General features: G+C 44.4%; 1 protein-coding gene across 1 annotated transcript in view; it reads right to left on the bottom strand.

The window, feature by feature from the left end:
• Window positions 1-4,053: 4,053 nt before the first annotated feature.
• The window catches only part of LOC146200180 (venom metalloproteinase antarease-like TserMP_B), a 58,418-nt gene continuing 52,309 nt past the window's right edge, over window positions 4,054-10,162 (bottom strand). Inside the window, exons 12-13 of the mRNA XM_084595416.1 lie at window positions 6,420-6,566; window positions 4,054-4,500 (exon numbers count right to left, since the gene is read on the bottom strand). Coding sequence (XP_084451542.1) covers window positions 4,333-4,500; window positions 6,420-6,566 — 315 coding nt within the window. The 3' untranslated portion in view covers window positions 4,054-4,332. The remainder of the gene's footprint in view (window positions 4,501-6,419; window positions 6,567-10,162) is intronic.

Genomic DNA, 10,162 nt, shown 5'->3' with positions numbered 1-10,162 from the left:
TTAAGCGTAGTTACCATGTAAATTGAGCGCTTTGCAATAAATGAGGCGATGCCCGCCAATTACATCCAATTTCTCGAACACAACTTGTGATCACCGCCAGATACTAAATATAAATGTTATATAGGTTTGTAGGCAACACAAGTTAGCAATTTGTAAAACAGAAATTTCGGCGAGTTGAAAAGCATTCATTTCGCTAACTGTGCACTAAGGCGGTTTGTTTTGTTTGTTTGGTTAGTTGGTTGCTTGGTTTTTGACACCTTCGTTTTTCGTGACTTCACCTTTGTTTTTCTGTGACTGTGAGCGCAATACATTCAATCGTGGCGGTCCCGTGGCGTTCAGTAGTTTACAAACTATTAATGTTTGCTTTATCACTGCGTTTCATTTTAATTTGGTTCCCTGCGCTTTCTCAACATTAGGAAACACAAAGTAGAAGAAAAAACAACGTGCCGATGGTTGGAACCAAACCCACGACCTCCCATCATCGGCACGTTGTTTTTTCTTCTACTTTGTTTTTAATTATCTTTCCCCTAAACAGATTGCATTACTAATTTATGTCATTATCGAAGTAAAAATTAAAAAATCCCCAATGCTTTCCTTGGCCTTGCCGACTTTTGGCTTCTTTTTTTCACGTATTATAACGAGCACTCTCATTTCCTTTCATTTATCTGTTTGGAAACAAATGTGTTTCTTGTTCTATAAGGTACCGTTATGCGTCATATTAATATCACTGTAGCAGGGATTGCTTCTACTCTGGCTTCTACATCCAGCGCCTTTATATCAAATTAATAATATGATGCAATAATACCCATGCAGCAAACCAAATGTATGACATGGCTATACAGCATTATATCGTGGACCACAGGTGTCCTCCCTGCTGTTGTATTCCAGTGACCATCATCAGTTCAAGCGTTCAATTGGTGAGCATTCTTCCAGATTTCAATACAGTAGCTCAGGGACATTCGAGACGGTTCTAGAGAGGTCGGAAACGTGCACCATGATTACTTCCTGTTCTTTATAAACGATATTTTTCTTGGAACTTTACTAAGATGAGGAGCACAAAAGAGAGACTTGTTGTTTTTCCTGCGAGCCCTCCATGTTTGTCTTCAACTTTGTGTCATTACTGTGTCTAAGCTCTTGTCCTTTCTGACTGTATATATTCCTGGTGCACTGTTCTGTACCTCATCCCCTCTGCCTATTCTAACATAGAAGAATTGACTTTCAATAACGACCTTTAGGTGAGCTTGCAGCCTCTTCTCTTACTATCTCCATTAAAGAGATTGTAGAATGACTTACACTAATATCCTAGCAAATATGTTTTTACTGTATTATATGAAGCCTACTTAAAATGTCAGAAGTGTGCACCACATTCTCTTCCAAATGTATGAAGACTGCGTATGACATGGCAATGCTCCGAGTTTAGAAAGGAAGGACACAAAGTAAGTTCAGGTAATTTTACAGCAGTGTTTTTACTGTCAGTATGGAAAGATGGCGGCGACTGGCTCATCAGATGCATTGGGTGCCAACTTTATGCAGATGTTGGGATTGAGTTAGGTTGTGTGCACTTTTTTGGCAGATGTCAGGATCGACTTCTGTGAATTGCAATTGTAGGATCTCGTATTACCTGGCCCGATGAATTGCAATTGTAGGTCTCGTATTATCTGGCCTGATAACATGAGAGCTCTAGATCAAGCACTGCACTAAGGAGACTGGAGTTAAGCCAAACTATAAAAAGAAGGCATCCATTGCGTCCAGTAGTACAGCAGCTGCTCCATCCCCACATTAGAAAATACACTTGAACTCGTTTTCTCTTTTCTCTGGACCTCAGCACTGGATCATGAAATTGTACAATTTCAAGCATCATGAAAGGTCCTTGAAATTGGTTATGGCGCAATTTTTCAGCCCCTTCAGGGCTATCTGTAGTATGAACTAAAAGCGATCTGCTTAATAACAAGTTCCAATGGGCTGCTTAGCAAGTTCAAGAATCGAAAGAAGCGAAAAGAAATGGAGAAAATGAAGCAGAAGCTTTCATTGATGAACTTTTTTGTGCACTGCGTTTTATTTCCTCTGGCCTTGGTCCCTTTATTATAACAATAATATGTGCATACGTTAAAAGCTTCATGCAAGGATTTACTATCTGCACATGCCATGCAAAAAAGTTGCACTGCATACTGACACTGGTGTGAAAAATAACATCGTAGCCTTCTCTTTCATTCAGTTTACCTTAATTGCATCCCATCATCCGAGAATGCTATTGATTTGGGAGTAAACGTGGTGACCAAGTTGTAAAAAAATTCAAGGAAAGATGTTTGGGCTTTGGGAGACAGTTGCCGAATGCCCTTCAAGAACAAGGAGTTGTTCAGAATAGAGTTCAGCTCCTTAAAATCGCAGAATCTGTTATATATATATATATATATATATATATATATATATATATATATATATATATATATATATATATATATATATATATATATATATATATATATATATATACATATATAAATTATATTTGGCTGATGAGTTGGCACTGTTGGTGTGCATTCTTGTCAATCGTAGATGCTGAACCTGCTAACGGTTGTTGCATTGCAGCTGAAAACAGTTTTAGCATCATATTCAGAAAAAGACATTAGTCTTGCATTATTTTACTGTATAAGGAAATCTAAGAGATGTCAGCAAGCATGCTTCACTTTGTTTTCTTTACAACTGTCAGCATAGGAAATATGGACAATCCCATTTTGTTTGTGTTCCATACTGGCATATGTACCCAGCTGCTTCAGATCAAGTTATCTCACAGACTCAGCACTCACATTTACAATGTGTTGTTTCTTCACTTCATTATGGCTTTATTTCTCGGCTATCTCATATGTAAACTTGCTGTTTTCTGTTAAATTCTATTTGCATTATTTATTTCTTAAATTTATTATTGCGTGAGAATTGCCACATGTGTGGGCCATGCACTTGCCAAACATCACGGACACAACTGCGAAAAATGTCTACATAAAACAAATTACCGCTGCTATACTTTATTACCAAAGCATAGCAGAAATGTCTTCGGACCCTAAAAATCACGCTCCGACCAACCGAAGCAGTTGCCCTTTTTCGCTTTGCAGATAACTACAAGTTCATAGTTCAGAGCGCTGCGCAGTCACTTAACCGGACCAGCAAACAACAATTCGTCCCATTGTGGTCTGCATTCGAAGCAGCGGTAAAGCGGCGGATGGACCTATTGCACATCCCTACGTAATTGTATCGGACACCCTTCAACATGGAAGCGCAGATGTTCATCCCTCGCAGCGGTACTTTCTTCTAGAAATAAAAAGCGAATTCCGGACTCGACTACAATTCATTATTTTACTGCTGGGGAAGGATCGCTGTGCAAAACGAACTTGCCCTGCCTCTGCTCGCACAAGGAGGACTTTCGTTGGATGCTGTGTGGAAGTTGGTGACATATCGCACGGCAAAAGTGTGTGCGACGGAAATAAGGTTGACGCTTCAGAGATTGGACAGCAAAGCTAGCATTCAGAGCCCTTTCGACGACTATAAATTCTCGCAACCAGAGCCCTGCACGAATGTTCTAGGAGAGCATATGTGGACCGGGAAAGTCATTTGCGTCCCCATTAGTGTCGACAGTGCAGATAACCGCGGCCTAATCGTACGTCATGAAATAGCCAGGACAATTACCCACACCCTTGAATACCATTCTTTTGATCCGTGCGGACCTGGCACGGACCTCACAAACCGGAAGTGGAACGTCACATGACGCTTAACCCGCGGGCCAAAACAGGTCCGTGGTCCGTCGTCTGGTTAACGTGCACTGACATCGCACAGAACATGGACGCACATTTTCGAATTTCTCCAGTAGAGGTTCTGCAATGCTGTCGAAATTTTTTGAGCGCAGAGGCGGCTTTTCGGCTTAACCAGCTCAATGTGCTGTCAGTCAACTTTCTCGTTATTTCTAAGTGCAGGCAATTCACATCACACTTGCCATTGCATCATGGGTGGCGTGCATTATTCCAAGCATAATAATCGTACACTTCTTTATATTTCTTTATTTATTTATTGTATTAACAATCTTGATTGAGGAAGGGAGGAAGCGAGACAAAAATAGTTGGTAATACGTGTATTGTTCATTTTTAGGTACCAGAATCTGACTCTCTTTCTATATGTGTTGCCAATTTCGCAATGCACCTGAAGTTCACATCAATGTTTTAAGCGAAACCACGACATATACAGATGTTTAGTTCAATGTGACTGCTCTCTTGACCTTAACTTCGCGAGAGGTGTTTCGTTGCAAATGTTTGTTTTGGTGACGAGCGCCGTTCACTACGTTTTCTAGAATACCTGGTGCCTCCTCCGTGCGGCCGTTTTGGACGCAGGTGTGGTAGGGCATTCGCAATGGCATTCATCTGTTGACACAGCAGTGGTTTTTGTAGGCTTGTTTGTCGGCGGTACATTTGAGACGTCAGCAGGTCGATTCTGGCAGACACCGCGGATACAGACCTAAAAAGTGAAAAGCGTTGATATCACCTCCAAAACATAAATAGTAATTATAGCTATTACCGAGTCAACTGCATTACTGCTTATTCTAATTATTGATACTAACGTGAAAAAAAGACAACACAATGACAGTCATGTCATCATAGCGACCCAAATTTACCATAATTTGAATTTATTTACTTAAAAAATCATGATCAAACTCCTTAAAATGAGCTGTAATGCCAATCTAAACAATTTCTTGGTTGATAGGCTCTATGTCTGACCACACATTATACATCCACGACCATGTAGGTGCAGGGCACAGAGGTTCTTTTCTTTAATGTGTACACTAAGGTGGCAAACGCACGACCTTGTAAGAACTCTATATTTCATGCCAATTACTATTTGATATGCCCTCTCTTGCCTAGGGCTGTCTATTAATGGGATACGCGTGATAGCTGAAAACAGTTAACAAGAGTTCGAAAAACCGGTCATCTTGCAGATGGACAGTTTTGCTGACATCTCAAAGGTGTTTCATTTTCGCACCTCAATCCTTGATCTTCAGTGGAACATGCCTCTATCCATAATCCACGTAGGGTTTAAATTTAAATTTATTTCCTGTGTTACATTTAAATCACCATTTTCTTGAATAGGTAGAGGAGGGGGGGGGAGGGGGACCAGTTCTGTCAAAAATGTATTATACACTGCTAAGTTCCGAACCTGATTGCGGTTCTGAAAAGTGGATAAATAAAAATAAACATTGCTAAATCCATCACCTAATTAAACTGATTTTGCGAGCACATCAAAACTATGCTGTCTTGGCAGACTAATAAGTTTCATCTATGTTGAGGTAATGGTCAGAGATCATCTTCAGAGTTAGATAATGTGGGACTTCGAAAGTGTTTATGTTGATATCTTGCTACCTTCAAATATCTTTTTAATCAAAGTGCCTGATAAAGAACATTAATATGGGATCATTAGAGTAAGTATCTGTTCTGATGATGTAAACATGCAAAATGAATATGTCTTTACCGCGAGCCAAATATACTAGCTGTTTATAAATATATTATGCCACATCATGATTGCTTAACAAAATTTGAAATTGGGCTAGACTGTGGATAGCTTGACTAATGTTAAAGAGCACAGGAAACACACACAAGAGAAGCAGACACAGGACACGCGCTAGCTTAAAAGATAGTTTAACAAAACTTCACAAAACATGTATGTGAACTCTGACTACTTTATCGAGAACGTCGTGCTGAATTCAGTTATCTTTGATGCACCTTTCCATTTTTGCCGATCGACAGTTATCCATCTCTTATAATCAGAATGGCAAATAAGAGCTTTACATTACCATGAAATCAATGGCGTGCCTATTAAATAAGGACTGTGTTAATAAGTCCCTAAAACAGAGGTGTGGGCAGAGCCGGAACAAACATTTACATCACCCGCCGTAATCCATACTCTAGTACCAACAAATCCTCGCCGAAGTAAAACGACCCCGGCGGTTGTTTATGTGGCGTTTACAAAATCAGGCGTGGGCCACCCTCAGTCGCGAGAGTTTACAGGCCCCAGCTGCAGGTCTCCTGCGTTTACAAGCGCACACAGTGTGGGCGCCCAGTCGGAAAAAACTAAAGAAAATTTTCTGATGTTACGACAGAATTTCTGTGTGGTTTTTGACGGGAAACCTATTGTGACAACAGAACATTCTGTAGTAACATCAGAAATTTCTGTAGTTATAACAGAAACGTGCAACAGAACTACAGACAACAGAAATATATTACAGAAAAACTACAGAACTACAGAAAAGTACTACAGAACTAGAGAAATATCTGATGGTTACGACAGAACTACAGGATATTTCGTCGTATTTTTGACAAAGTTCTGTAGTTTTTTTCGACTGGGCGGCTTTCAAACGCTACTGTAGACAGACGTTTGTTTACCTTTCCTGCCGCACAGAACATGTAATCCAATGTGTTGTGCAGCTCGTAGTAATAAACGTTGTGGTGATATAACATGCCGTTGTAATAATATGGTACCTGCACTAGATACTGGCATTTCAGTTTGCACTGTAGAAGGGTAGCCGAGGCCTGAAATGTAAAGAAAATGAGTTTTCAGAGACTATATGACAAAACAAAATCTGCTTCTGAAAGTGACTGATTCCGAAAGGGAAGTTTAATGGCACTGCTTTAATACATGCACTTATATTAAAAAATTAGAGGGTTTTGTAGATGTGTCTTAAGAGGAGAATGGTGAAGGCCTTCTTCCTATCCTATAATTTGCCTCCCATTGTTAGCCTCTTGTCGTCATTCTTTACAGTGCTACATATATTATTAGTTTACAGGAAAGGAAAGGAAAGGGGCAGTATCTGTCACACGTTCTGCGTCGTGTGCATTTGGACGGTACACCATCGCTCCTGTCGCGTGGCGTTCCTTGGCGCGCGTTCAGGTGTAGGGCTGTAGATGGCAGGAACGCATCGCGCCTCTGCCAATCAGAATGCCGCAAAAGCGGGACACACATTAGCCACGACAGCATGAGCCATCAAAAACTTTCGTCCTAACACATCTTGGGGGTTTTCAAAGGGGGCCCGGGCTCTGCCCAGCTCCGCCGCTAACTCGGCCCAGCGCCACGGCCGTGTAGAACGACACACCGAGGCAATGCTAGCCGGCCAAGATGTTTATTGCGAGCTCTCAACGTTCTTCCTCGGTTTCGGAGCAGCATCCGCGCGATCGGGCGTCGCACTACTACCACCACCGCCGTCTGCCCTGATGCTGTTCGTCAAGATGAAAGGAGAGGAGAAGGACGAACAGCCAGCACCATACGCTTGTTCCCCTCACCTCCGTCTTCTCCGCAGGCATCTCCGGGGGAAGGAGGCCAAGAGGGGAAGGACTAGAGTACCCAGAGAGGCGGGGGGGGGGGGGCGAAACGCCACTGGGGGCAGCCTTCAGGCTCCGACCTCTTGGCCACGGCCTTGGCCTTGGCACCAGCCGACCCAGAATCGGTACTCGGCATAGCCTTGGTGTTGGTGCCCACGGCGGGATCTCCCGGCGGTTGGCGCAGCGGTTTGAGGTAGGGTCTAAAGGTGTACAGAGACGTCCGCTAAGCCTGACGCAATTGCTCAGTGATGCCGAACTGGGCATGCTGGGAAGTGTACGTCGGCCCTCAGGCCATCATTGACTTTCCAAACAGGCGGTCCCAGGACGGATTAAGGACCCGTACTTCCTAGGCCCGAAATCGTCCCTCAAAGTCCGCGATGACAAGAGAGATTTCCGCTTCGGAGGTGGGGGAAAGTGATCTGCGACCGCCTGGTCGGGCGGGGAGCCTAAGCCCTCCCGCCCGCCCGAGGGAGGTCTGGAGTGGCCATCGGGCTGGTTCCCCAGCGGAGCTTTGCCCTCCCTGAGGCCCTGAGTTTCACTATGAATTTTGTCGGCCGTAGCACCAGAAGCGGTGGCCCGAAGGCTCGGGACGGAATCGTCCTCAGACCCTTGACCCTCCTGATTGGCCAGAACAGGGGGAATTTTGGGAGAGGAGGATTGTGAACTCCATATGGGTGCCGCTTTTTTCCTTGGAGTCGCTTGGCTTGTCGCTCAGCAGGAGGCGCTGTTTGCGTGATATCACGGACGTGGCTTTTTATCGTTGTCGCGGCTAGGTCGCTGGCCTGGAGTGTTGCAGCGATGCACGCGGAGTCTTCTCTGGGTTTCGCTAGGCCCGTGCAGTTTTCAGCCCGTGCAGTTTTCGCATCTACAGCCACTTTGTCTGGGAAGTACTGTTGATATGGGTGTGTGAAAGGTAGGCTTGAAAATAAATATACAGGAGACAAATGTAATGTCAACAGCCTCGGGAAGGAACAGCAATTTACGTTAGGTAGCAAGGCACTAGAAGTAGTGGGAGCATATGTGTACTTAGAACAGGTTGTAACAGCAGACCCGGAAATCGAAAGGGAAATAACAAGGAGAATCAGATTGGGGTGGAGCGCATTTGGCTAGCATTCGCAGCCTATGACTACCAGCTTACCGGTATCCCTCAAGAGGGAAGTATACAACAGTTATATCTGACCTGTACTTACCTATGGGGCCGAATCGTGGGGGCTACGAAGAGCGTTCAAGCTGAGGACAAATCAAAGCAATATGGAAAGAAAAGCGGTAGGAGTAATATTAAGAGATGGCAAGCGTGCAGAGTGGGTCAGAGAAATAACTCAAGTTCTATTCTGCGGAAATCAAGAAGAAATTGGCATGGACAGGACATATAGTGCGAAGAGAGGATAACCAATGGTCCCTTGTAACGAACGTGATTCCAAGAGAAGTAAAAGCGTAGCAGGGGCGGCGGAAGTACGGTTAGCGGAGCAGGGTAAGAAGTTCGCAGGGGTCAAGTGGATGTAACTAGCACAGGAGCGGTATAATAAAAGAATATCGGAGAGTCATTCGCCATGCAGTGGGTATAGTTAAGCTGATAATGATGATGACTGTTAGTATGGGTCCGCCGATTCCGCCCTACCTAGGGGCTTTCTGCTTCCAGCGGCGAAAACATCTCAGCAACCTCGAACGTCGCCACTCCTCTGGACACACGACTCGTGGCAATAACGCGATCATGTCCTTGAGCGCATAGTTGCGCTTGAGGACCGGGCAATGCCTCTGTGCGTGCAATCAAAGCTAGCAACGTTAATTACAAAGTTAATTGCAAAGTTATTACCGGGGCTGCGGTTCGCCTTCCCATTGCGCCATAATCTTGCGCAGTCAGTTTGCCTTGTCGACATCTGCCGGAACGTTTTGTTCATCCGCAGAGCGAAGAAAATGGCGTGCAAGCGCATATTCCGGTAGTTATGCGATCTCGTATATGCAACTTAGAGTGGCTTTGTATTGGTTGGTTGGTTCACAGGAAGGGAAAGGCGCAGTATCTGTCACACTTGTTTCTGTGGACACCTGAACCGCGCCGTAAGGGAAGGGAGGAAGGTGAAAGCGAAAGTGGAAAGAGAGAAAGGGGAGCCGTAGTGAAGGGCTACGGAGTAATTTCGACCACCTGGGGATCTTTAACGTGCGCTGACATCGCACAGCACACGGACGCCACTTTGTTTCGCCTCCATCGAAACGCAGCCGCCGTATCCAGATCTAGGCGTTCGCTCCTTTGCGTCGAATAACGGCGTTTCAGTTATTATCTGAGGTGCTATTGCCCAGTTCCGTATTCTAACAAAGCTTAATCATAGGCCAGCAGGCAGTGTCCACCTCACTGGCAGCAATATCAGTTACACTAGAGTTACCGCAAATAACACAAGTTGCATGACAACGCAACTTGGACTGAATTGTCCTTGCGTACTTTCACTTCATTAAGACTTGCGACAAAAGAAAGAACCTTTCTACTAACCCATGACAAGCTCTTAACTGCTGTAGGCAACCTGGAAGGGACATCCCCCCTCTTACTAGACTCTCAAGCCCTGGAAGCTTAAACAGCGCGCTCCCCGCTATGATGGTTGGTTGGTTGGTTGGTTGGTTCATAGGAAGGGAAAGGCGCAGTATCTGTCACACTTGCTCTGTGGACACCTGAACCGCGCCGTAAGGGAAGGGATGAAGGTGGGAGTGAAAGTGGATAGAGAGAAAGGGGGGCCGTAGTGGAGGGCTACGGAGTAATTTCGACCACCTGGGGATCTTTAACGTGCGCTGACATCGCACAGCACACGACGCCTCTTCGTTTC

The sequence above is a fragment of the Amblyomma maculatum genome, chromosome 2 (genome assembly GCF_055883805.1).
Source record: "Amblyomma maculatum isolate TAMU_Amacu chromosome 2, ASM5588380v1, whole genome shotgun sequence".
NCBI classification, from domain to species: domain Eukaryota; kingdom Metazoa; phylum Arthropoda; class Arachnida; order Ixodida; family Ixodidae; genus Amblyomma; species Amblyomma maculatum.
The sequence above is the reverse complement of the archived record's forward strand: the minus strand, read 5'-3'. Positions and strand labels throughout refer to the sequence as shown.